The 27,681-nt window shown below is 38.1% G+C and overlaps 1 protein-coding gene across 1 annotated transcript in view; it reads left to right on the top strand.

Moving 5' to 3' along the window:
- COL4A1 (collagen type IV alpha 1 chain) overlaps positions 1 to 26,118 on the top strand; it is a 107,367-nt gene extending 81,249 nt beyond the window's left edge. Inside the window, exons 29-52 of the mRNA XM_072342939.1 lie at positions 1,512 to 1,609; positions 1,949 to 2,099; positions 2,418 to 2,531; positions 2,968 to 3,135; positions 3,698 to 3,787; positions 4,501 to 4,653; positions 6,191 to 6,289; positions 6,382 to 6,471; positions 7,385 to 7,524; positions 8,406 to 8,532; positions 8,641 to 8,721; positions 9,369 to 9,467; positions 9,982 to 10,032; positions 11,884 to 12,069; positions 12,756 to 12,889; positions 14,894 to 14,966; positions 15,552 to 15,623; positions 15,927 to 16,055; positions 16,876 to 16,974; positions 17,463 to 17,675; positions 18,275 to 18,452; positions 21,563 to 21,677; positions 22,709 to 22,881; positions 24,313 to 26,118. Coding sequence (XP_072199040.1) covers positions 1,512 to 1,609; positions 1,949 to 2,099; positions 2,418 to 2,531; positions 2,968 to 3,135; positions 3,698 to 3,787; positions 4,501 to 4,653; positions 6,191 to 6,289; positions 6,382 to 6,471; positions 7,385 to 7,524; positions 8,406 to 8,532; positions 8,641 to 8,721; positions 9,369 to 9,467; positions 9,982 to 10,032; positions 11,884 to 12,069; positions 12,756 to 12,889; positions 14,894 to 14,966; positions 15,552 to 15,623; positions 15,927 to 16,055; positions 16,876 to 16,974; positions 17,463 to 17,675; positions 18,275 to 18,452; positions 21,563 to 21,677; positions 22,709 to 22,881; positions 24,313 to 24,394 — 2,915 coding nt within the window. The 3' untranslated portion in view covers positions 24,395 to 26,118. The remainder of the gene's footprint in view (positions 1 to 1,511; positions 1,610 to 1,948; positions 2,100 to 2,417; positions 2,532 to 2,967; positions 3,136 to 3,697; positions 3,788 to 4,500; positions 4,654 to 6,190; positions 6,290 to 6,381; positions 6,472 to 7,384; positions 7,525 to 8,405; positions 8,533 to 8,640; positions 8,722 to 9,368; positions 9,468 to 9,981; positions 10,033 to 11,883; positions 12,070 to 12,755; positions 12,890 to 14,893; positions 14,967 to 15,551; positions 15,624 to 15,926; positions 16,056 to 16,875; positions 16,975 to 17,462; positions 17,676 to 18,274; positions 18,453 to 21,562; positions 21,678 to 22,708; positions 22,882 to 24,312) is intronic.
- Positions 26,119 to 27,681: the final 1,563 nt, after the last annotated feature.

Genomic DNA, 27,681 nt, shown 5'->3' with positions numbered 1-27,681 from the left:
GGTGGATGTGAGTGATTTGATCTAACTACAGGCATATCTACATAAAGTTAGGCTTCCTTGAATGGCTACTGCCAGAAGATGTGCATAGAAGAGAGTCTACATTCATGTTGGTATTCTCATTTTGGATTTTCAGGAAATGTATTTTATAATGCTGCTGCTCCTCATTCTGCTCTAGATGACTGTCTTTCAACAGACACCTCAACTCCTAGACTCTTTGTTTATTATTTCATTTCCTGAGATTCTCCACACAACAAACTGGGAGGGTCAAAAAGACTTAGTTAAAAAAAAAAAAAAAAAAAAAAAAAAAAAAAAAAAAAAAAAAAAAAAGGCAGATCTAACTGTGAAGACCTCTGGTTTATCCAAAACTGCCTTGACACTGAACAGAAGAGTTTCATAGCATCTAGAAAAGGATTGCTGTATGCTCTTCAGTGCCAGTGAGAATGAAATGATATGTAAAGCACTCTTCTTTCAAATACACCTTCTTCAATGCAGCTCTGCCCCATGACTTTCCCAGGACTTGGCTTAAAGGTGGAATTTTTTACTCCCTCAGTTCTTTACCTAGGAAAGGAGCTTCATTTCAATTTACTGAACGTGTAGTGGTATTGAGCAAGTACTATCTTTAAGTGATCTGCAGAATACTGTCTGTATTCTTTTTAGCATTCAGAAGGCACAGCCAATGGGCCAGACTTGGCATAGAAACACATGTGACCAGCAGAGAGATGTGTAGGACAAGTTAGGCTACGTATACTGATCAGAAGGTGCTGACTCCAAGATGGTTTCCGTTGTGCATCCCTCAGTCTTATATCCCATATATTGAGTTACTGTTCTGCTTACAAAGAAGCAAAATTCTTCTGACAGGTTCGCAGTGATACCAGGCTAAATATTCACAGGAAGGACAATAGTTGTATAGAGAAAAAATAAATGGAACTCATCCAACTTGTGAAGGGGCTCTCTGGCTGTGCAGCTTTAGGGAAGCAGCCTAGATCAAAGAGATGTTTTCCCTTCAGTGGCTGGCCTTATACAAGTCCAGGATGACTCTACCCTGGGACCACCCTAGCTAGTCATGCAGGGATTGCAGGTGCAAACAATTTACCTGTGCTCCCTGGGTCACTCACACTCCTTCAACAAGTGCTCAGTCAATGATTCAAGCCCTGACTGAACAGTTACCATACAGTTGCCCTCTCTGAAGAAGACTTATGGAACACAGCTTTTCAGACAGGATGTTTCTCAATAAAGCTAACCCATAAGGGCTTAATTTAAGAGCACTTAAAATGTATTTCTTTGTGGCATGAAATTCAGTGTTTAAATCTCTGTTCACATAATCACAAAGTGTCCTTTGTTGAGAACACTGATATTTGGATGCTGACATCCCTAGAAATTTGATGTAAGAGACTACACAGACCTTTTAAGCATGACCCTCTGAGGGTGCGAGTAGTTCAGTTAGAGGTGTGAAGAAACAACAGGGAATGCTTACAGGGATAGGTAGTAATGATATGAGCTTTATTTTGTAGGTTTCCCTGGTCAGCCTGGCTCACCTGGTCTGCCGGGGACTCCTGGAACCCCTGGCCTGGATGGTTTTCCAGGCACGCCAGGTTTACAAGGTCAAAAAGTAAGTGTCTGCTGCTGATGCTGTTTTCTGTGACTGTTCATGTGAGCAGGACTCTGAGCAACCTGCTGACTCTGACAAATATCCTGCTTTTTATTTAAAGAAAAAAAAAAAAAAAAAAAAAAAAAAACCTTGTCCAGGCTGTCCTGTATCTTGTGTTTCTTCTCACTGTACAGGCAAAAGAAGAAAGTAGATGAATGCTTGATGTTAACTCTGAATGGCTTGTGTTTATGCCCTGAAGTCTTGTGTACTGTTATTTTTCTGAGTAGTTTAAACACAGTCAGTGAATCAGTTCTTGGTTTTGATGCATTGATTCCCAATCTGTTGTGATTTTATGGCTAGGGTGAACCTGGAGTGGGTCTCCCTGGTCCTAAAGGATTACCAGGCATCCCAGGTCCAGCTGGCATCCCTGGAGAAAAAGGAAATCCTGGGCTGCCTGGCTTACGAGGTGAACAAGGATTCCCAGGCGTACCTGGACAACAAGGATTCAGAGGTAATATTGTCAGAAAAATAAAGATACAATTCTGTGTTTCTTTTTTATACTTAATTCCCTACAGAAGCTGCAAAAAGCCTGTTCATCACTTAAATCTTACTGGTTTCCCAGCGTGTTTTCATTTTTCTTCTCTCTTTCCTCCTTTTCACCTACCACAACTACTAACAAATGGCAAGCACCAAAAAGCAACCCTTTCCCTGAGCCCAGGTGGGAGGTATTAGAGGTTGAAATGTTTTGTTGGTCAAGAGATTTCTAAGCATCTGTCCAGCAGTCTCAGCAAACAAGGTCTCAAGGACTCTGATCTCTGTCTCCCAATAGGAGATCCAGGTCTCCCTGGACTACAAGGCTTGCCAGGCCCCCAAGGCTCACCAGGAGTGGGCCCGCCAGGATTACCAGGGCCTGCTGGGCAGCCAGGACCTGAGGGGCCACCAGGTGAGAGAAAAATACTCCTTTTCTGATGGTTGGAAGTGCTTATTCTTTTCTATTTTGTTGTTGTTGTTGTTTGTTTGTTTTGTATAAATCAGTGTTGATATTCACAAAAGCATTGGCCATGAACTGCTTTGCAATATAAGATCCATGGTGGGGCAGTGAGGAGCATGGCAGCAGACCTCATCCATCTGCTCTGTAAAGCAGGGCAAGGGCTGAGAAAATGTCATTTTATTCAGTCTCCTCAGGTTACTGTGGCTAATACATACAGGACTGAGAATGCAGGCAGGAAATGAGGAATATTTCTGTTCTTTTGATGTAAATAGAGAAACTGACTTTGACTCTTCATTCAGTAATTTCTGAGGATGTTCTTGGGTATGCTTGGTAACTATGTTCCCTGTTTTCTTCTAAAAATGAATCTCATGTCATCTGTTTTTCATAGGATTTCCTGGAATAAAAGGAGAAAGGGGCTTCCCTGGAATCCCAGGTCTGGATATGCCAGGGCCAAAAGGAGATAAAGGTAGCCAGGGCCAACCCGGAGTACCAGGGTCTGTGGGGTTACCTGGCCTCCCAGGTCCACAAGGATCTGTTGGACTGAAAGGATCAGCAGGTAAACACATTCACTTCTAGGAAAGTAATCTACCTTGGAAACTACTGTCTTTGACAACTGTTTTAAGTCCTGTTAGGATGCCCCTTCATTCAATTACAAACTGATCCATCATAGAACCTGAGCTTGGGGAAAACATATGGGCTGCTATCAACAAAATGCCGCAGTAGATGTGTAGCTTTAACCTCATACTGATATTCTGGTGGATGAAATACAGCTATCTGCAGAAGAAAGGCATTAATCTACAGTAATGGAAGATGATTATTCAGTGATAGAATGTGGTTTTAAATAATGCCTTTGTTGATGACAGCAAAGGTTTTACTGTAGTTGGAGGTTTTAAGAATTTGTTAAAAACCTGTTACAAATTGTTATATTCTGGTTTTTGTAACACTATTTTACTGTTGTTTTCTCTATCAGGCAGTTTTACATTAGATTATCCTCTCTGCAGCATTTTTCCTTAAGTAGAGCAATCCCTAATATAATTGGGAGTAAATAATTCCACTTCTCATGTTTCTTTACAGTGCTTGCTTTATTTCTGTTATTCACTCTTTCATTTTGCATTCAGGAGCCAAAGGAGAAATGGGAGTTATGGGAACTCCAGGGTTGCCAGGGACTCCTGGACCAGTTGGAGATCGAGGGTTTCCTGGTGAAAAAGGTAAGATAGAGATTTTCTCAAATTTTTCTAGAATATTTTAAAATCAACTTTTTTTCCCAACTGAAGTCTGAAAATAATGAAATACAGGAAATACGCTTGGCCTAAGGAATGTTTTATGTCATGTAACATCCCTGTAAGTTAGAAATGGTATAATCTAGAAAGCCATATCCTAGAGGCAGTCACGTATTTGGGCACTGAGACAAGATTTTTGGTCTGTCCTTCAACAGCGTAAGGGTTGGCTAGGTAAAAGCAGGCTATGGGTATTGCTCCCAGAAAAAGGCTGCGTTTTTAGTTATAAATAGCCAGTAGGAGGAACTTAATTCAATCCTTCAATTGGTAGCCTATTTCTAAATTCTTAGTCTGGTCTGGTGGTTGGTGACCCTGCACATAGTAGGGGGGTTGAAACTAGATGATCACTATGGTCCTTTTCAACCCAGGCCGTTCTATGATTCTGTGATTCTTCAGCTTCTGTTCCCATGGTTTTGAGAGAGTCTAGAACTAATGACAGTGAAGTAGGAAAAAGATACTACATTTTTTTTTATTTTTTTTTTCAGTAGAGATATTGTATATAAAAAAAATCATCTGCATCTGAGATAAAAGAAGTTTTCCGCAGCATGTTAGCCCATGTACAAGGTTTGAATAAATAGTTGCTCTTATCTACTAAATTTCTCTGCAAAGTTTTATAATGCAATAAAACATTCTGTGCTTCACAGGTAGCCAAGGTTTCAAAGGTGTGGTTGGACCACAGGGTGATCCAGGTGTCAAAGGGGATAAAGGTGAAGCTGGTCTTCCAGGAATACCTGGAAGCATGGACACCATGGACATGGTTAGTCTCAAAGGCCAAAAAGGAGATCCTGGAGAAAAAGGTAACTCCTGTCTCTAATTAGTTAAAGTTAGGGCAGCAGTACTTTGAGTTTAGTTGTAACTTAGCTTTAGAAAACAGGTTTTAAAACAGGATTTAAGAATTTCACACAGCAAGTGCAAATCTTTTTCTAGCATCCTCAGCTCCATAGAAATAAAGACTGAACACAGGCAGAAAGGGTTTTAGTTGGATGGAAGAAACTAGAGCTTGCTGAAAGAGTAAAGAATGTCTTTCACGTAAATAATGGAAACAGTGTTGCTGTAAAGACCACCTGATAGCAACCTGAGGGCTGGAAGGGAGCTACAGAGATAATGTAATCTTCCATTTCCTTCAACCAAATCTTTAAAACTTTCATCATTTTTTCTGAAATAATTATAATTCTTTTTACCCCTTCTGAATTCTTCCCAACTTGACTGCATCCTTGTTGCAGCTCACTGTGCTGAAACAACTGAAGTAATTCAACTCTGGCCCTGCTGGAATTAAATTTACCTTATTTGATGCTTATTTGATTTGGCTACTGACTTGGTTTGTGATGAGCTTTAATCCTTAATCTTTTTTTCCTTGACTGCTGCTTATGCAATTTTATATGCTTCTGGAATACTCCTTGCCAAAAATACGGTGTATTGCACTTTTTAAATTTCATGATGATGATTTCCTATCTGTTCTCCAACTCTTCAAAACCTTTTCATAGATAATCCTGTCTTCTTTTCATGCCTATCCAGTGTGATGAAATCTACAGATTATCCTAATAAATTCTCTGTTGGGCCCAGGATGGAGCTCTTGAGACTCCTTTCCAGTTTGGCAGTGAATAAATATACTTTGTTATATTTAAACTGTGAGTACAGGAGAGTTTCCTGGTTTCCCAATCTAGCTATCTATTCTCTTCATGTCTATTTACTCATCAAAGTGAGACCTGGGACTCAGAGAAACCTAGGATGTGGACAGACAGCTTGATCAGCCTAGTGCCAGAGACTGAGGAAGGGCAGGAGCAGGTGTGGGCTGCATCTGCCTTTGTGTTGAGATGCAGCTTCTGACAGCACTTTTGTGTTTGGTGAGGCTCTTAGTCTGTAACAGTTTCACCTGGATATCTTTCCCTCATTTGTTTCTGATTTTGGTATATTTGTTGGGCATAGTGGTCACATGTGCCTAAAGAAGTTTTATATTGTTAATGTTTAAACATTAGACAGAACTAGGGAAACAGGACATTTCTGCCTATGAACTGCTTGCTCATATGTACCTGCTTAGGCAGCAGACCTGCCAAATCAAATCACTTTTTGTCATTACTTGGTATTGTCTGGCACATCAAAAATAACTCATTAATCTAATTCTCTTTGTTTGCAGCCTTTTCTCAGCATTGATTTGACTGGAGGGTTGTTTTAGTCAGGTGTGATTCTACTGTAGAATGTACATGATTCTTGAATTCAGCCATTCCCTTGATCAGAAGAAAGAAGCAACAGTGACAAAAATTAACTAGAAGAGCCATTATATGGCATGACAGTACATTTTGCTAAAAACCATCTGTTTGTCTTCTTTTTGTCTAGGGGACCTTGGTCCAACAGGAGAAAAAGGGTTACGTGGGGAGTATGGAGAACCAGGAATTCCAGGAAGGGATGGTGAACCTGGTACTCCAGGACAACCAGGTATGTCTGAATCTGGCAACAGGAAGGTTGCTAAATAAAGTGCTGTAAATGATGTTAACTAATGGAACTCTTAATTTCTCTGCTCTCCTTAGGACCAAAAGGAGATCAGGGCCCCCCAGGGTACCCAGGAGATCCAGGAATTCCAGGGCAAAAAGGATCAGTTGGTGAAATGGGTTTGCCAGGTACTGATTGCTGAGAATTTTTATTATTTTTTTTTTCTCCTTAAGTTAATCTGCAGCGTTATGAGAAGTTTATGTAGAGTGTTAGTTGATGTGGATCTACTGAGCCATGGAAGTACTTGCAGTGCCTGAACTGTAAGCTCTGAGATGTTGCTTTTTCAGTTCTCTTGCTATACAAATAGTTCTCATTCAGTGGCTTCTGAAGTTTCTGTGTTTCAATCCTTTAACTGAGTATTAAATGGTTCTTTGTGCACTGAAAAGAAGGGACGTATGGAGTATTTATGCTTTTGTTACAGGTGGGCAGTTGTTCAAGTGGTATCTGTCTGTCTCTCTCTCTGTCTCTGCTAGCATGTGAACTGCTTTAAGCTTCTTGTGTATTTTCTCCCTTCTAAAAAGTTCGGTGAGTTCCAGTGTACTAAACATTTTCTACAAACTGCAGTACTTTGGGGTTGTTGTGCTGGAGGGGATTTGTAAAGAACAGAATGAAGAGAACACTGTATTTCAACAAGGAAGCTATCTCATTCAGATGGCATTCTGCCCTTCTTGAAAGTCAAAGATAGAAAATGGAAATAGTGGACAGGCACGGAAAAATATGCTACAGCACAATCTCTTTGTCTCTATTGTCCTATTGGATATGAATCAAATCAACACAAACTTTTATTCAAACCATATTATTATCAATATCTCTGTTTTTTACTAATCCAAGATTATAACCTTCTCTTATTAGGAGAGTTTTGTCTTCCCATAAAAAGTCCCCTTAAGGCGATGGATTCCAGAATTGAACTTACTAGCTATTGTATTGAGATATATTGTTTTTCTAGCTCTAAGTAGTTAAGACATAGCTGAAAAATCCATGTCAACACTGCTAAGGTGCCACTAGGTCTGCTAACACACATTTTTCCTTTTCTCTTGCTAGGAACACCTGGAGAAAAGGGTCTGCCTGGAATACCAGGTTCACCAGGCACACCAGGGTTCCCTGGGCAAAAAGGTGAAAAAGGAGACAAAGGAGCAGCAGGTTTTCCTGGAATAGGCTTTCCAGGATCTCCTGGTGAGAAGGTATTTATTTACACCCCTAAGGATTTATCTTGTCTCTGCTGACTACCTCATTAAAAATGATGCCTTTGGCCTTTAAGCTATTTTGTTGTATTTTCTATTGTGCTTACTTAAATATCTGATCAAATACTTGAATATATGCACAGATTTCGATGCATTCTGTTTGACGGAACCACTGCTTTCGAAGTTTTCATTTATTCTGTCTCTCCAGAATAAGCTAAATTTACATTGTTAGAAATGTGGAAGAGGGAAAGAACTTTTAAAAGCATAGAGGAAATACATTTTAGAAAGGCTTCTTACATACAGATGAAATAGACGTGCTGCAATATTGTTTCTGTACTTTCACAAGGATATTGGGAAGCTGGAAAAAACTATAAAACACTCAGATATTACTGAAAAGAGAACTGTACTACAGTCTGTAAATTTAATTTCACCGATAGTAGAATTCTAATAGGATTCTCATTTGCTTTTTCTAGTTACATGATGACGGTAATCCTGAATATATAAGTAAAAACTGTAAAAAGAAAACTTACTAGTCTGGCAGTAAATTTATTACAGTCTTTATATATATATATATGTACATATATATATAATTATGATTAAGTGTGATCAGCAAGTTATGAGGCTAATTTGGAAAAGCCTTTGTAAAATCCATCACAAAGAGCATTCATTTTCATGTGCGTTTATTAAGCAGTTACTAACAAGTCAATGTTTCTGACAGTGGAATTTACTGCTAAATATAATCTTACGTTTCTTTGCTTCTGAGTGGAAAGAGTGAAACTCTTTTTAAATCCAACAGCCAAGAGCAAATAATATCTACTGTTGCAAGTAGAAAAAATTATTTCAGAATTAATGTGTGGTTTTTATCATGCTGCTACTTCTAGGGTGAGCCAGGAAGAACAGGTAGTCCGGGTTTATCTGGAGACAAAGGTGAAAAGGGTAATGCAGGAATTCCAGGAATGCCGGGTGCTCCAGGTCCCAAAGGATCCCCTGGCATAGCAGGATTTCCAGGCAAGTGTTGAATGCTTTAATAAAACAGAAATCACAGTGAAACAAATATTTTCAATCTTAGAGAAAAAATATCCAGCGTATGAACCCATGTCTTCTTGCTTTCTTTAGGGAGCCCAGGCCTCCATGGAGCAAAGGGTGAAAAAGGACTTCCTGGCTTAAGTGGCATCCCAGGTTTAAAAGGAGAACCAGGTAGAGAAAAAATATAAAACACCAAATGCTCCCTAAAGTATTTTTCACCTCCAAACAGTAGCTAAAAGAAATACTGTGGCCTTCTATGTTCATTCTGGCTCAGATATTTGTTATATTTGTTCATTTCATGAAGGAAAATACACAGTGCCATTTCCCAGGTAAATCTGAGTCAGTGTAGCATAGGGCTGTTTACAATGTTTTTGGAAGGGGTTTTACTACCTTCTACAAGACTGGTTATTGCTATAGTCATTAGTTATGTTGGTTTTCAGTATATTCAAAAACAAAAAAGTTGATCCATAGGCCCAAACCTGAATCATCACCTTGAGCATTGTTACAAAGTGACTGTAGAATACATCACCTCCTTGAACATGGGCCGTGTGATTCTCAAGTCTTTGCAGAAGTACCTACACAAAACTCTCTGAGTTTCGCTGTAATTAACTATGTGGAACTCAGTAGTAGCTGAGCTCTGACTTGTGCTGAATTAATTCAGAAGTAACTTCAGAGAAAAGTTACACTTCAGTCATCATATGTTATCTCTGATCTTTGTGGGAACAGTAGAACAAGTTCATCTTTTATTTCAAGAGAAAAGTGTGTAAAAACAAGTCTGATGATTCATAGGTGAAATGAAAGTGGCAATGGTTTTTCAGGTGAACCTGGTGCTCCTGGTCCTGCTGGTGCCATTGGTCAGAAGGGTGAACCAGGCTATGATGGGATTCCAGGCACAGCTGGTGCAAAGGGTGAACAAGGTACTGTGAGCATTATGTTATGTTTATGTGTCACAAAAATGCACAAACTGGCTAAACAAGAGCAGCTGAGAGAAGAATGTGCTGGGTTTGAGATACTTTATCTTTAATCTGGAACCTAAAAAAATGAAATTAGTACTGCAAACTACTGGCTATCATCCATCTATAAAGATGACGATACAGATGAGCAACTGTGTTTAATGGGTGTAATCATGAACAATTTTTTTCACAAAAGCTAGCATTACTTTAAAAAAAACTTATGTTTTGGAATTAGTTTTCCTTTGTAGGTTAGCTGGGAAATAATGAATTGTGTTCCCCTAGAGTAGAATTTTGAGTCAGATAGAACTCATTGTGCTAGATGCACTCACATCACATAACAAAGATGGTCAATGCCCCGAAGAACTTTTGTATAAACTATTTATTTAGATTTAATGTTTGCTGAATAGAGTTTTGTTTATTACAGCTCAAGTGTAATTGCTGTCCTGTCTTCTCATCTTCTGCTGCCTCTGTATTCCAGGTCTTCCCGGTAGAGGACTTCCAGGATTTCCAGGTGCAAAGGGAGATAAAGGTAAAACACTTCTTTAAGCAAGTGGCCAACCTCCCTCCCAACTTTCCATAAAAATTATTCTATCATTCAGACGTACTTGCTACTTCATTATTTTACATGCTGTACCTTTTTGGAGCAGGCAGAAGCTCAGAGGCTCAAATACTAATTTCTGTTACAGTGGCAGCATCTTGGACATGAGTTAGATATGCCCTAAAATAGGTAATTTCTCATAGTGTGGAATTTACTGCAAGCTGTGCTGTGATGAGGTAATATAAATAACTCCTGTATTTGTGTGCTGTGTTTCTGATTCCAATTATTTCTGTTTTCCTACTAATTTTGTAAGAATTGAGGTCTGGTGAGAATCTTTGCACTAGACAGATCAAGATAACGGTTTGTGGCCAAGATTCCTCAGTCATTTATTTTACTTGAGTCTGTTGTGCAGTCTAGATACAATCATATTTATTGCTACAACAGGTATTCTCTATAGCTAGGTAGAGCATGTCTAAACTATGCACAGGAGCATGGTGCAGAGGTGCCAAAAAACAGAGACCAAATGAAGTCTTACTGAAAACTATTATTATCTGAACTCAAGACTTACTGCCTTGAGTATAGGCACACAGTTACCACAATTTGAAGACTACTTCTGGTTTTCACAAAATGTGTCATTACATTGTGCTGTGAGATTGGCTTGATCAGCTTGAGTCAGTACTTGTTCAAAGTGTCTGTATGCACCATGTTCCACTGATTAAATAAGTATGTCCTAGAAACTAGACTGCGATAGATACAGTACTAAAGATACACCTAACTGTTGCTGATTTAAAAAAAAAAGAGTTGTATACAATTAAAGGATTTTCAATTTTGAAAGTGCAGAAAATGAGAAGATTCATCTAGTTTCCATCTATAAAACCTACATGACGTGACAGATTCCGGAGAATTCACATAGCTTGAAATATAATTGTTTTATGTAATTCATGCTGTAAGTACAGAATACTTGTGTAGACAATCAATAGTGATGAATCATCACTTCAGAACTTTATATTTACCATCTTGAAGTAATTAACAAGTCACTGTGATTGCTCTAGTATTAGAGAATTATTTTAATAAACAAATTTTCTAGTCACAGTTCAGTAAAGCATGTAAGATGCTAGATTGTGAAATCACTTTTGCCTTCCCACCCACTTTATGTGTTTTGCCAACACAGTTCATTTAAAAATACCTAGTCTTTGAGTAAATAGAAATCCAACTGACATCATTTGTGTTCCAAAAGTATTGTAGTTCCAAAATGCAAGCCTCTCTTCTGTTGAGGCAAGGAGCTGGGGAAGTCTTCTTTGTGCATTCTATTTCTCTTTATCTTTTTCTTCAATCATGATCTAAAATTCAACTAAATTGGAAATATTCAGTATTTGTACAATTTCGAAAGTAAATACTAAGCTTTATCTGGATCACAGTAAGCATATTCCCTTTCTCTCCAATAGCAAGTTCTTTAATGCTTATTAAAGAAAAACATCAATTATTTGCACGTGACAATAATAATTGTAATGAAATAAGGATTCAAGGGGATTTGTTCCTTGTGGAAGGGCTGACAGAGATGTTAATGGTTCATCTATTTTAATAGTAAATTCACATCTCTCAGTGGTCAGTTTAGTAACAAAAGATCTTTTGTTTAACCAATGCTTTTCTCTTGTTTCATATCAGTGATACAGAGAATAATACACTTTTCCTGAATTTATGCATTTTTTATGGAAATATGTAGAGGCAGGTTTAATATTTTCTTCAGAAATAAAGCTTATTACAAGAGGATAATAAGGCAGAAGATTTCATTGATGGTGATCTTTTCTCCAATCAAATTTTGGGTTTCTTTTCAACTTCTAGGTGCAAAAGGTGAAGTGGGTTTCCCAGGATCCCCAGGAATCCCAGGGATTCCAGGCTTAAAAGGAGAACAAGGATATGCTGGCCCACCAGGACCTAAAGGCAACCAAGGTCTTCCTGGACTACCAGGAAGTGCAATTGAGGGCCCTAAAGGGGACAGAGGACCCCAAGGCCAACCTGGCCTTCCAGGTAACTCTTCATCATAATATTAATCTACTTCTGTTAATCAGTTTCCCCACTAACTGATTAATAATATAACCGATATTGTGTGTTGTTTTTTATCTTCTTCTTAGAGACAAAGGAACAGCTATTCTTCATAAACAGTTTGGAGTTACGTCATAGGGCAGACAGATTCGATGTCTTCAGGCTGTTAGCCTTTTCCAAAAGTTTTTTCGACATTGAGAAGTTTACCTCTCATTTCCACCTGTTTCCCTCTAGCCTTTATTTACTAATCTGAGGCAGCCGTGGCTGTATGTTCCTCTGTCCTGGAGTGTTAATCTATTTAAAAATAGCCAGTGTGGCCTTACCATAGCAAGCACTCTGTGCTGGAGGTTGGGAACGAGAGTAGACAGAGCTGTAATACATCTCTAGCATACTCATAGCTGAGAATCTACAGTACGTTTTTCTGCTCATATAGAATTCTCTACATTATTGTCGATCAGTCACAGGCATAACAAATGATAGATGCCCAATCAGGTGGCTAACTGTGTGCACCTCCCTGCAACAGATTCTCCTGCATATTTTCTTGAGCTACTGTTAATAATCACTTTCATTCCACTTTTCTGCATTTTGAGCCAGCTCGAACTCCAGAAGGCACTGCTTTTGTACAGAACAAGTTTTGCTTCTAAATATTTCCTTTTTCCTCTGGACTGTAGGTTTACCAGGTCCAACAGGGCCACCAGGACCTCCAGGTCTGAAGGGGGCTAAAGGAGAGCAGGGAACTGATGGCTGGCCTGGAAATCCCGGAGGTCCGGGAGATAAAGGTGATCCAGGTTTCCAGGGACTACCAGTAAGTAACTTTCAGCACATTATCTAGACATGCAGAAACCTGGTTCGTATAATTAATGAGTATATTAATCACAGATGTCTTATGTTTGTGATAATGATACTTTATGCTCAAAATGACTTTGGACTTAATGCTGATGATGTAATGTCAGTTTCAAAATATGGGATCTTGGCAATTTGTTTTTGTCTTTGAGAGCATCATTTTATGATATGAGCTCTAAACATAGTATATATTCAAATAGCATACAAATATACTTTTCCTTCAAATTGTTAAATTAGGGAATTTTAAAGCTATTTACAGATTTATATTCCACTTCAAGACTGTTTTTTAAGAATGAGAAATGGCAGAGGATTTTGATTGCATGTCTTCGATCAGAGCAAAATGCTTTAGTATCCTTCAGCCACAATGCTCAGCATCAGTTTGTCAGCCCAATGTGAAATGCAACAATGAGACTTATTTCAATGCTAAACTTACTCTTGTGGGGCTACAGATGAGTTTCCGATGTCTTTATCTTTTTCCATGTGACTGTCTCTGCCCTGTTTATGTATCAGATTGAATTGCTTATAGAGGTCTGCTAATACTCGGAAACCTAAATGGAAATTAAGGTAAACCATAAGTGAGTGATACAACCAATCCAAAAAGTCTATCCAAAAAAAGGAAATTCAGAAGTCAGACCCTGAAATACAAATCCCATTATAAATTAGTCTGTTTTATAAACTAAAACAGAAGTTATTAATAAGCCCCAAATTTTACTGAGATTGTCTGACTCTTGATTGTCTTCAGAATGAATGGCAGCCCTTCTGATTTATGCTGCAGAAGTCAGTGTTATGATAAAAAGGCCATTTCTTTAAAAAATTCTACATATTGTGATTATGCGACTACAAGAAACCAGGTAGCTTGGCATTATGAGTGCCTCCCTTACCACTCAAAGGGTAAGATTTCTTTCATTTAACTTAGGAAGTCTTACTGTTGACATTCATTTTTGAGATAACCATCTCTTCTTCCTTTATAGTCAGTGGAAAGAGCAGGGATCCATTTTTTTTACCTTAACATAAACATCTAACCTGCATCAGATGAAAAATCACTTCTGTGTGTATCTATTCTGTTGCTACTGTAAAATAAGATGAATCAGTGTTATTTTTCACTGAGGAATCAAGTCACATCTCCAACCTCTGATTGGTAGATTACTTAGGAAAGGGATTTCATTTCTTTCCTCCACACGTGTTCTACATTATATTATAGAGGGGACTGTCATTACTGTGATGCTTCAGACTTGGGTTAGCAATTAGTTGGGGAAAAACTTTAAGCTAAACTTAAAAGTTTTTTGCACGTGAGCTGCAATAGATGAAAGAAGAAGGGCAAGTTGACAGTCAGGTAAGTAGCTATTTACTGCATCTTCTGAAACACCGGCTTGGTTTTCCTTGAATTGAAGCTATTATAAACTTGTCATTAATTTCAGTGGAGCAGTTTGTAACAGTGAAGGCTGGAGGAAGATTTCATGTTGTTTAAAAAGTTCTTTAGTATTTTAGCCCTACTGAAAAGTGAAAACCTTCATATGTGTATGAATTTTTGAGTACATTTAATTTCATTCCATGTGTGGATGTAGAAGTTTTTAAGTCTGCTGTAATCTAGAATTACCTTATTTGATTATCTGCCTGCTGTCTGATGGAGATGCACTGAATTTAGTGTCTAATTTGCTGATATTTGTGCTTACTGCTGTTTCTCATGGTGGCGTACATGTATATGACTGATACTTATTTATTAACTACATTGTTAATGACCCTATTCTGATTTAGTATTTTGTGAGGCAAAAATAGTTTAATAAGATACCAAACTTGTTCATGTAGGAGAAGCTTTTTCTCTAGTTACTGCAGAGAATAATTCCATAAATGCAATGCCATTTCCTTCATATTATTTTTTTCTTAGGCTTCCGAAACTAAACAGGCAATTTGGAAGTCATATCATAGTAGTGTAAGATAACTATACTTCACTTTCTCTTTTGTACAGGGTAGTCCTGGTTTGCCAGGAGGTGCTGGTGAAAAGGGTGATCTAGGGCCTCCAGGTGTACCAGGTGTTCCAGGTGAGGAGAAACTTCATCATATTCCTAAAATGCTGGATCAGTCTTTCAATTCCTTCCTCTTTCTCGCTCTCTAAAAAAAAAAAAAAAAAAAAAAAAAAAAAAAAGGGATTTGGTTGGTTGGTTTTTGTTTTGTTTTTTGTAATCTTTTTCCTGTTTCCTTACTTGGCCAATTTCAAGTGTGGGTTTTCTTTAGAAAATAGATGCAAATTCAATTGTTTGGACTCAAGAATCTTCAGGATTTTCTTGAGTAAGAGAGGCAAGTGTTACGGCTGTATTGGAGAAAACATGGGTTCAGTACATCTTCTAAATTGTTGTTACTGTTGTCATCACATACATGAAAACACTGTATGTAGAAGAAATACGATTATTAATAGAAAAATATCTACTAGTTTAGAAAGAATATTAATTAAATAAAGAAAAAAAATGTTTTCAGTCACTGGTTCTTTAGTGACAGTGCATTTGGTACTTGTATGAATAAAGTTGTGGCTCTTGCATGATCATGGGATCGTGCCTGATTGTTCTTAACCTGTGCTTTCAAGTAAAGAAACCACTGAGTATTCACACAGACATTCTCTTTGGCTTCAGGTCCAAAAGGATCTGCAGGCTTTCCAGGCCTCAAGGGTGAGCGAGGCGACCAAGGTCTTCCTGGATCTAAAGGTATAATGTGAAGATTAGCTGCTGCATTTTATTTATTTATTTATTTATTTATTTTCACTGATTTTTTTAGTTAGGATGGTTATTTGTGGCTAACCAATATATCTGCCATGCTTTTATTAGGTATATAAAGGTAGAATATGAAAACAGATGTTGTGATATCACTCTCTACTTGTTCAGATTAGTTCTGAGTATTGAGTAGAGCTTTGCGTAGAGTCTTGTTTGGAAGATCAATATTGAGGTTTTCATAGTATTAGGTTCTTCAAATGAGGAAATAAGGTAACCAGTTTTCTATTGATTTTCCAGGTTTACAAGGCCCACCGGGCCCCCCAGGTGCTTTTCAGCTTATCAAAGGGGATCCTGGCTTACCTGGCCCAGTAGGACCAGTTGGTCTCAAAGGATTCCCAGGACTTCCAGGTCCCAAAGGACAGCAAGGTAAGAAAATCTGTAACTTGCCAGTAGAGATTCATTTTAAGTAATGCAAAAATAGGCCAATGATAGGCTAGGCACTAGAAGATTTTTGTTGTAGCACTATCCAGCTTTTTATAAGCCACTCAAATTTTGTTGGCCAAGAAGGAAGAGAGTACTTCTCCTTGGATCTCTTCCAAAGCTGTGCCAGAAATAAATGTCTTCCTAGTGATTTTTATAGGCTCGCTCCCTGTAGTCATCACACCCATATCTGAAATCAGTGGTAAACAGGATGACGTGCAAGAATTTCCAGAAGGTGTTTGATTGAGTGTCTTCTGTCTTTAGCCTTGAATCCAAGGCCACAGAAAGGCTGGTACGGTACTGATGGTGTTAATTCATTTTTTACAAAGTTGGAGTTACTGAGCTTGTGTAGTACTCAAAGCATCCACTGATGCTGAAACTAATGAAATTAAGACACAGTAGATGTTTGAAAACCTGTTTTTTGTTTTTCTACTTTTTCTGTTGTTCATGACCCTACTTTTTATGTATATTTTTGAATGTGTTGTATGAAAAGCAGAGGGAAGAGTCTTTCCTTTTCATAGTTCAGGGGAATATCAGTTGGTTTAGAACCTCATACTCTGCTTATTTTTTCTGTTCTGCCCAGCGCTACAATGATTTTACCTGCACTAACCTGCATATTTGCTGTGGATACTGAAGTATGCACACTGAATCTGAATGAACATAGAATATGCTGAAATGTGCCAGTGCTGTCTACTACATCAAAAGCTGAAAGTCAGAACTGATATGACATAGAGTTCAGTAATAACTATTCTTTGTTTTTAAACAGGAGTAACAGGACCTTCAGGTGTACCTGGACCACCTGGTAGTCCAGGGTTTGATGGCAGACCCGGGCAAAAAGGAGAAGTTGGTCCTTATGGTCCCCCAGGTAAGAAGATGATTTCTTTGAAGACTCGATGCTTTTACAGAAAAATTACATAAGACATTAGGTATGAAAGTACCTAACCTTAGTTCTTTAGTTATATATGCAGGACTAAACAGCACAGGTGGTTGACAAGGTCTGAAATTGTCTGCAGGTGCTGCAGGAAAAGCAGATAGAAGTAGATTCCAGTAGATGCTCTTTAAGGTCTCTTCCAACCCAAACCATTCTGTGTTTCTATTATGAGAAAGAGGGAGAGAGAGAAGATAATATGGTTACAGTATCACTACAGATATTGTTGCTTCCAAGAGTTTACTGACATTCAAGTGTTTCACAAGAGGTAAAATTTAAAAATTGTGGTTATGTTTTGAACATTTCAATTGTTTTCTAAAGTTTTTGAATAGTTAGTTTCTTTACTGCTACCTAAGTTCAGGTAGGCTAACTCTCAGATACCAGGTGATGTCTGTAGAGATTAAAGAAGACTCTTTCTATTGTAGGACCGAGAGGAATCCCTGGTCCACCTGGCCCTGAAGGTTTGCCTGGGGCTATGGGCCCACCAGGTGCAGCATCTGTTGCTCATGGCTTCCTTGTTACCAGACACAGTCAAACCACTGAAGAACCACAATGCCCATTTGGAACAAGGCTGATTTACCATGGCTACTCTCTGCTTTACGTACAAGGAAATGAAAGAGCACATGGCCAAGATCTAGGTAAGGAGAGACTAAAATAGTATTCAAGTAAACTGAATACAAATTGAACAAACGAAATGTTTCTTTGATTTGTAAAACTGTATGGAACATAATCCATGTGATGGAACTCTGTTGAGGGAAGTCCTCTATTGGTATCTACAGCTAACTCATGGGAGAGCAGGTAGAAGATGGATCCAGACTCTTCTCAGAAAGGCTCAGTGATACTAGAAGCAACAACAGACATAAGGATGAGATACTCTAGTGAGATAAATTATTTTTCACTATAGCAGTGCTCAAGCACTGGAGTAAGAATCTAAAGAGGTTGTTGCATCTCTCTTTGGAGATGCTCATAACTCAATTGAGTATGGACCTGAGCAATGTGATCCAATTGGCACAGGTTAGGATAGGTGACCTCTGGAGATCTATTCCATTCTAAATTATTCTCTAATGATGCAGGATAAGACTAGACTAGACAATATTCCTGTCCCATTCCTTCTTTATGAAGTTGAGATATCAAGATAGAATTTCTTCTGAGCCCCTCAGAGCAAGTGTTGTCTGCTTATAAGCAACTGATAATGATTTAACAAAAATGGGCTAACAAGTAGCTTTTCACTTTTCAGGCACTGCAGGGAGCTGTCTTCGTAAATTTAGTACTATGCCTTTCCTATTTTGCAACATCAACAATGTATGTAACTTTGCATCGAGGAATGACTATTCCTACTGGCTGTCCACTCCTGAACCCATGCCAATGAGTATGGCACCCATCACTGGTGAAAGTATCAGACCATTCATCAGCAGGTACAGTTTAAATTCTGTTGTGTTTATAAAATGAAGAAACCTGTGAAAGGTGTGCATGGTACTTTATTTCCTTGCAAAAGGCTCATGTTATATATGTTTTTTATTTCTTGCCTTTAAGTTTAGAATGTGAGTTCTTTTGATGAAGTGCCTCAAAGCGTGAATGTGTTTGGTTCAGGCTTTGATTAAAAAATTAATTTATTTTGGAGAAAACCCAAACAAATAAGGTAGTCTGTTCTGAGCCTAATTGATACAAAAATATTTACTTTGAAATAATTTTTTGCAAAAGCTGTGATGTGCTTTGAAGGAGAGAAATGTTTGAATTTAGTCACAAATCCTGTCCAAAACAATTCCACTTTTTTTTGTAGCTAGAAACTTTTCAGGGCTCAGTTTTCTTCTGCCTGCAAATGGCAGCATAATTTATCTTACAGTATACTGCCAGGCTTCTTTTGGACAGACTGCTTGAATACAGCTTTATTGTCCGACTCATAGGAAACTGTTGCAAAATCAATAATCTATATTTTACTAAATCCAGAGTCTCAGTTAGCATAAATTGTGGCGCTTACATTGGACATAAGTGTATCAGTCCAATATCCTAAAATTTTGGTCAATATTAAATCTTCAAAAAAATATCCTGTCATAACATGCGTAGTGCTAAAGGCAGAGGTGTGAGCAGTAGTGTGGTCAACTCTACCGCTGTCATTAGTCAAGAGTCTGACCAAGGGAAGCTGCAGCCTAAAACTCTAATGATAATCAGTAGATCTAAGCATTACTTAGATTCTCATAATTGCTTATAATGTATACTGCTCTTTTTGATCACTCTTCCTGTCATATAATGTGTATAGGAATGGAGATTGTTGGCTCTGCTTTCTCAGGCTGGTATACATCATGTAAGAGAAAAGACATTTAAAATTATTAGAAGGCTGTATACTGATATGTTCAAAAAACCTATTTGTTCCTACTGCAAAAGATCTCATATTTACTTTTCCATAAAAGAATCCATTGTGTTTCGTACTTGTCCTCTATACTTATAGAACAGTGGAAAAAAAAAATGTATGTTACTTGAAAATTAGGTGGGCAGATTCTCAAGAGTGACTAGTTTCTATTCATCTTTCATCTTTAGTTGTTAACTTGATATGGATGGAAGGGATTTGACTTGCAGAAAAATTCAAATGACCAATCTTAGAAATTCAAGTTCCTTTTATGCCATCTATGAATAAACGTGACAGTTTGTCCCTTTGACAATCACTTTTGAAAATCTCGCTCAGTGAAGTACCAACAGGCATTTTGCTTTCCTATGCATATGGTGTAGCTTTCATACCATTGGAATGCACGTATACATATGTTGCATATGTAGGTTGCTCTGAAAGTAATACCTCCTATTTTTTTTCCTTGGAAACTGTAACAGGTAGAAAGAGCACAATAACTTTATTTCATAGAGTACATTTCCAGTTACAAAACATTCTTTTCCAACATAGTCATCACTGCTAGCTATGCATTTTATTCAGCAAAGAGCCTGCCATGCTGCACTCGTAAACTTCATTCACGCTTGTACATCAGACACTGTTGTGTCAGAGTGCCTCTCTGCTTCTGTCTGTCATAAGGCAACAACATGTAATGGAATGCTTGTGGGAAGGTTCAGCCTCTACTGCCATGCCACCAACATCTGCCTCTGACACTGTGGGCCCATGTGATAAAATGGGAAGCAGTACTTTCAGAGCAGCATTCATTTATTTAGATACATGAGTTGTTCTCCTTTTGTCCATGCCAAAGAGTGGGATAATTGTAATACACCATTTTTTAAAAGCAGCAAGGAATATAAGAAAACTATTCTTTCCATTTATTTTATTAGCTGAAGTCTTTAAACCATCAATTTTCCTTGATCAAAAGTTGAAAAGGTGTAGAAGTATCACTTGCTGCCTTGGGTCATGGGACTTCTTTTCATTTAAGGTCTTCCACTGAACTATCAGGAACCTCTTGAAGCAGTGAAAGCTCCACGAATGGAGGCAGATTTTACATTAACTTACTCTTTCATTAATATTTTTTTTTAAATAGCTGTTTCACTTCTTCACTAAAGATGAAGGCCATAGGTGTGAAAGAAGTCTTAACAAGACAGAAATAGAAAGCTTTCCTTCTGAATTCCTTTTCTTTTGTGCATTTTCTAGAATCCAACTAAAACTGTTTTGCACTTCAGCTTTTTTTTTTTTTTTTTTTTTTTTTTTTCCCAAGCACTAACAATAGAATTCAGACTATTTACTTGTAGGCATCTGTTTTGAGCCATTTTCATCGTTGCTTACTGCAGGAGCTAATTTGGGAGTTGTACAGGAAGAAAATGGATTATACCTATCAAATTCCTTACTATCAGCTTTCATGTTTTAATTACCAGCTCACTTTGTATTGTCTGTAATTCCCCCGCGAAAACAAGATTGGTCTTTGGAGTATTCAGTGACCGAGCAGTTGTGTGTAAAAAAAAATGAATTTATTGAAGTAAAAGAACTGGTGCAACTTTTGGAGAATGTCTTTCAAGTACGTTGTTCAGTTACTTTGCTAGAAACCTCTTATGGGAAATATAGACAACAAATATAAATAAAAGCCACTTTCAAGGAAAATGCACAGGGAAGAGTCTACATCACATCAGGTTGGCAGCGAGTAGTTTTGCAAGATCTTTTCCAGAGAGATAACTTTCTCTCAAGAGTTCACTCAGGGCTATGCTCAAGAAGATGAATGACTGCTATTTGTCTCTGATTATGGTAGGCCACTTTATAAGTGATACCTGCTGAGTTATTATGTTAGACCATTTGCCTCTGCTGTTCATGGCACTGAGTACTTTAAGGAACAGTACAAATGGGACTAACAAAAGACAAACACATTTAAATATTCAGATAAAAAGTTAATTGTTCAGTGTTTTGTGCTCTTAGGCAAGCTAATATGAGCAAGTGGTTAAGTGGTCCCTAAGTACACGAGAAATGGAAAAGAGGCAGGTGTTTGTTTCTAAATTTTGATGTGTTTTTGAAGATGACTTTCTAGTTCAGACTTTCTGAAGGAAGTCCTTTCAGAAAAGAGAGGTTTAGACCTCACATGCATATGTCACACTCACATCTTGGTCTTTCTAGATGCTCCGTGTGTGAAGCTCCTGCTATGGTAATAGCCGTTCACAGTCAAACAATCCAGATACCACCATGCCCTGAAGGCTGGAGTTCCCTTTGGATTGGTTATTCCTTTGTCATGGTAAGTGCCATGGGGCATATTCTGAGATGAGAAAAGCGTTTCCTTCAGATATTTGATATACACTCCCACTCTGGGAAAGCTAATTATGTCACTTCAGGTCTCAGGAGGGCATTAGATCTCTGCCCTTTCTGATGACTTGAAAACAATTCAGACTAATTATTAAATGAGAATAACACAACAGCAGTCTGTTGTTCATTTTCTGGGAAGTGTACACAGTGTATTCTGTTGTTTACATCACCAACACAGAATTCATGCGTGGAATAAATGAAATAAGCATAATTTTTTATGGTCCTTTCACATCTACATTGCAGTAGCATATCAGTGCCTGTCTTCTTCCCATTTCTTTTGATGGATAAAACTTTATTTATCACATAGCATTTTTTATCAGTTATCCAGTTTCTTCATCTATATCTATGCTATCAAAATCAATAAGCCCATGAAGTAGTCTGAGGAGCCAATCTGTAGTCCAACTATAGGGCTTCATATGCTGTAGGTATCTTCAGCCTATACCAGTGTGCATGTATCTTCTGACTTATATCAATAGCAGCTCTCCTATGCATGGTGTGGGCATGATCTGAGGAAGAACATGGGCCCAGAGATATTAGCACTCTGCAGTGGGAAAGAGGCCACAGTGATGTCAGGAAGGAACTTTATTTAACTAGTCAGATATAAACTATACCAGTCGGTATGCCCCCTGGGCCAGGGAGCTGGCCCTTCTGTTCTACTATTACAGACATAGCGTGGGTTCTACTGTCAGTCCTGAGGGATTTCTGTTGCATATAGCAGTCCTGAGGTTCATATCAGTGATGTGCTGTGCTGCTATTGAACTAGTCAGCCCAGTGCTACCTTAGAAGCTCTTCAGCACCACTCTCTTGCTCCTCCTTAAGCAGAGGAATGAAACTACAGACAACGGGGGATGAGGAGAGATGAAGAGAGACATGTGAAGAAGTATTTTTGCAAGAGACATAACAGAAATTGTAGCAGGAATGCTGAAAAGTTCCTTTCTCAGTGATGGTTTTGCTTTTTCCTAGCACACCAGTGCAGGTGCTGAGGGCTCTGGCCAGGCCCTGGCGTCTCCTGGTTCCTGCCTGGAGGAGTTCCGCAGCGCTCCCTTCATTGAATGCCATGGCCGGGGCACCTGCAATTATTATGCAAATGCTTACAGCTTCTGGCTTGCCACTATAGAGAGGAATGAGATGTTCAAGTAAGTTCATGATTTATTTATTGGTATTTGAGACTCTGTCAAGCCTTGTCACTGAATAACAGAAGTATTGTTCGAGTGTAATGACATGGTTGAAATATTGGCTGTATCCCAGTGTGGTTAGTATATATAGTTAATGATTTTAATAACAAAAAGGAAAAATTATCATAGCTTTGGGAGGAATTAATGAGTGTGTATTCCATTATTGTTTATAGTTTGTCACTTGTGCTTGGTATTATGCTCTTTGGCATAACCTAACAGTGTTTTAATTTCCACTGTGTTTGATTGTTTTCACTGAGTCGTAGCTGGAATAGGCTGACATCCTGACTGAAATTAAGTTAGAATATAGCATTTCCCCAGTGGAAACATGTAATAGAAGCACTTGAAATTAGTGCAGGTGTTGAACTGGGAGAGGGAAGAAACTAAGTAAGATGAACAGTTATTTACTGTTCTGCAGTGGTGGAAGATGTCTGAATAAAATGCAGCCAAAGGCAGAGGTCTTAGGTGTTTCTTCAGAGCTTCTAAGGTTCTAATTTCAGGACTTAAGTGGTAGTAGAATTTGTTCTGGTCTTCTGCACATAACTCTGCTTTTCAACACAATCTCATTTCTCCTTTCCAAATTTTATTAGCATGTAAGTGTATAGACCAGTTCCCAGGTCTACAAAGCTTACCTGATTAGCAAACATTCTTCTGGTGTGCAGGCAAGCATCCTCTTCCACTGTGTTACAGGCTGCCACTTCGTGTACCCTTCATCTGTTCACATCTTTTGCTCATAGGTGTTACTGCTCCTTAGCCTGTCTCAGTCAAATTGAAGCAGGATGTTGAGCCAATTCTGACTGTCTATGAGATAACTGCCAGATAAATAGGTGGAAGGATTGAGCACCATGTCTGATCATAACTAGGGCTGTGATTATCTTGTCAGTCAGAAAATCTAATAAAAGAGTCCATGTGCTAATTTTGGGGAGAGCACTGACTCCTGTGGAGAAAAGCTGGTCAGAAAAATTTAGAGGGGTCAGCACCAGAATTATTTGTATTCATTGAGTCCTACACAGATCCAAGGTTTTCAGTTTCTTTGCTTAATTATTATTATTATTATTATTTTTTTTTTTTTTTTTTTTTTACTGCCTAAATTTCAGCATGTTTTCAAACTTGTGATTAAGTAGGTACTGTTTTCTGCTTAAGAAAGCCTTCAGCCTACAGACAGAACTGAATTTGGAGGTAACTGGATACGACCTCTGTTTATAAGTCATTTTCTGACAGTTTGTGACCTACACTTGAAAGTGAATGTACATCAAAGAAATCAGGGATAACTTCTTGCTTCCGCACAGCCTAAAGAAGCATTTGGCTGTGTACAAAGTTTGCCTTGTAGATTGAAACCTGACCGTTTGTAATAAGGATTGTTAATGGGTCTTTCCATTTCTTTATTTTTAATAGGAAACCGACTCCGTCAACTTTGAAAGCAGGGGATCTGCGCTCAAACGTTAGCCGTTGTCAAGTCTGTATGAGAAATACATAATGACTTTTGAATTTCAACTTATTTCACACAATATGGTGCTATTTGTTTAACAGCAATGAAGCCTAGACATATATCATATGTACCTCATTGTTGTCCAGTATGAAAACAGTAAAGTGCCTTTTAGGAACTTGCATAACTAACACACACTGCTTTACTGGCCCTGTCCTTGCTGAAGAAGAAAAGAGACAACAAAGATAAGCTTCAAATGTTGACATGCCAAATGGCACTTTTGATCAAAAAAATATATATTTTTTTTATATAAATGCAATGCACTGATAGAATAAAAAGTCAGCATTCGTCCAGAAAAATGCAAAGGTGCTAGGAGGTATGCAGTTCTGCCTTATACTGTTGGACTCCCCTTTCTCATTCTTGTATTATATATTTAGATTCATTTTTCTTCCCCAGATGAGTTTGTTGTTATCGTTATTTAGGTGTCTCAAAATCCCAGACTCTTGTGTATGTACTTATTGTTCCTTATTGTACAAAGCAATGCTAATGTAAAAAAAAAAAAAAAAAGAAAAAAAGAAAAAAAAAAAAGAGTTTTGGGATTACAGACTGCGGTTTAGCAACAAGTAACCATCTTTCCAAAGCATAGATTGCCATCCTGCAAACCTTTGCTTCTGTTGTAGTCCTTAGCGCTATTGGTTGTAATGGGACTACACCTGGAAGAGACTTCCGAATCAGTCTCCCAATAGGCAAGTAAGTGTTTCTGCTATGTTGGTACTATGCAGCTTCTTCATGCAGTAGAACAAACTTTCCTGTGGAATAAAGAATGATCCAGCAATGGTCAAGAAAAAAAATAAATATATAAATGTGTTAGTAATTTATATAGAGATCAACCATTAGTCTTTGAGTTTATCATTTCAGAAAGAAGCTTACATAAGTTTTCTTCTTTGCAGTGTCATAATTTCGGTGTTAAATACCAAAATATGATGTGAAATGTTCATTTTATAAAGGTTGTTTCAATTCCAAATTTGCAGAGACTGAACCCAGGTTAATAGCTATTTGTGTTTATTACAGTAAATCCCGCTTTGAGCTTGTAGTCTTTATTCTGTATTTAATATTTTTCAGGGTTTTAAACACTACTCACACACTGAATGACTTGATTTTGAGAAGTACAAGGCCTTCATTTTGTTAATACTGTGCCAAAATGTTATTTACAGTGGCCTCATGAATATTTCTAAAGAATTTCTATGCAACGATAGCGGTGTTTGAGCACATCTGCATCCAGAAGTGATTTACAGACTATCATCATGCAAATACCAAAAGTTGTTGTTGTTTTTCTTTTTTACAAATGCCGAGGCCTTTGTGTAATTTCTAAAATGTGTATTATTTCTTACAAATTCAAGTTTGTAATAAAACTATTTGTGTAAAAAAAACCAAAAAAATAAGAAGGAAAGACAAAGTTTTTACTAATTTGTTATTAGCATTCCTTTACAGCAGCGAATTAATTTTGAATAAGCCACCAATAAATGCACAAGCTTGATGCAATCACAGATTATTTTTGTTTTGCACATCTTGCAGATGTACAAAGCAGCTTCAAAACGGGAAAGCAGGATACTGTACTGGCGCACCTCAATTGTTACTTGTGAGAACTGGTACTAACAGACAAAGCACGGGTCCTCTCCGTGTGTTACTGAATGTGTTTGGTGTTGATGTGTTACAGGAATGTTCAGCCTTCATTTTAAGCTCATGGGAAGTGGTCAAGTTATACACTTTATTTTTCTTCTTCTTTTTTTTTTTTTTTTTTTTTTTTTTTTTCCTTTTAACTCTTCCCTTGAGTTTTCCAAGAACAAATCAGAAGTAAATTATACAGGATCAAAACCTGAGCGTATGGTATGATTTTGCTTGTAGGCAGCGGAGGTGAATCTTTGCTGTGGTTGTCTGAATTGGAAATGGGCTGTGCTGTCTTTTTTTTCTTTGGCACAAGCACATGATTTATTAATGCTGTGTATTGTTCTCCTGGAGTCATGAGCAGGTTGCTGCTGTTGTTCTGAACTCACTTTCATCGTGATTCCTTGGGAATATCGGCTGGCCAAATGACTGAGTGCCCCAGAAAAGAAATTGGCCATTCCCTTTAGTGCTGGTTCTTACTCTCGTGAAGGTTCTGACAGACGATCATTCCATTTATAAATGAACAGTCCTCACAAGAGCCCTTTACTAGCCTGTAAAGTACAGGCTGTTTCTGTCTAATCAGCCTGGAGCAGAGTTTTCCAAAGGCTGCACATTTCTCAGAGGAAGAGGGGAACATAGAGTGATTCTTCTTGTCTAGGAAGAATCGAGTAGACACACGTACCTTCTCTAATTCAGAAGATCCAAGCTGCCTCTCAGACTTTTTTAATTGCACTCTACAGCTTATTTCCATGTCAGTTATGGATTTGATTTGCTTGGTTCAGATCATCTCAGTTGGTTTTACGAAGTCCTGCATGTAAGTTTAAATCAAAAAACAATGCCTTTTGCTCATAGAGGGTCTGCTCAGTGCTGGTGGCAGTGTCCTAACCTCGGTTTTCTTGAGGAAGAGTATTTTGAACACAAGGTCCTTTGGGGGAAAAACAACAACCACCCATTTGAACTATAGCTTATTTCCCCAGTAATAAGAATTTATTCTGAAATCTAAAGCTCATAAAGTAATATAACCCCTTTATCACGCTAGAAATACTGTTTCTAAAGCCAGTGATTTCACTTGTCAGTGTTACTGAATGCGTCAGATCTCCTGAAGATGTCATGCAAACTGAGTTTGGCACCGTGTGGAGAGCCCATGAACTAAAGCAGCACAGGTGTGAAATCTTTTCTTAAAGGCAGAAGTCTGCAAGCATCCCACAGTCGGCCATTTGGGGCCAGCGTTGTCACTTCAGTACAGTTGTGTACATTGTGTGAACAGACAACTGCAAGCACATTCTCTCTAAAACTGTCTTGCATAAGCTTCATTTGAAGGGAAAAGCTTTCCTAAAGCAGTGTGGCTTGTTTAGTAGGCCTGACTGTTTTTGAATGCAGTACTTGAAGAGTAACCATCATGACCCAAATAAATACATTTCTAAAACAGCAGGTGGTGCCCTTGCTCTTTTTATGGCAAGATTGATACTAACCACTTCAAACTAACAAATGCTGTGTTCTCTAACCCACTAACAGGTGCAGCGGGGTGACAGGGCTCTGTGTTCCTGAGTCTCTGTCTCTATTCTGACACTTTCGAGCCAGCAGCAGCTTTCTTTTTCAAATAGGAGCAGAGCAGTGATCAGTAAAAAACAACAACCTACCACACTCCAAACAGATTGTGTACGTAGACAACG

Source organism: Excalfactoria chinensis, chromosome 1, assembly GCF_039878825.1.
Source record: "Excalfactoria chinensis isolate bCotChi1 chromosome 1, bCotChi1.hap2, whole genome shotgun sequence".
NCBI lineage: Eukaryota > Metazoa > Chordata > Aves > Galliformes > Phasianidae > Excalfactoria > Excalfactoria chinensis.
Note: the sequence above shows the minus strand (reverse complement) of the source record. Positions and strands in the feature narration are given on the sequence as shown.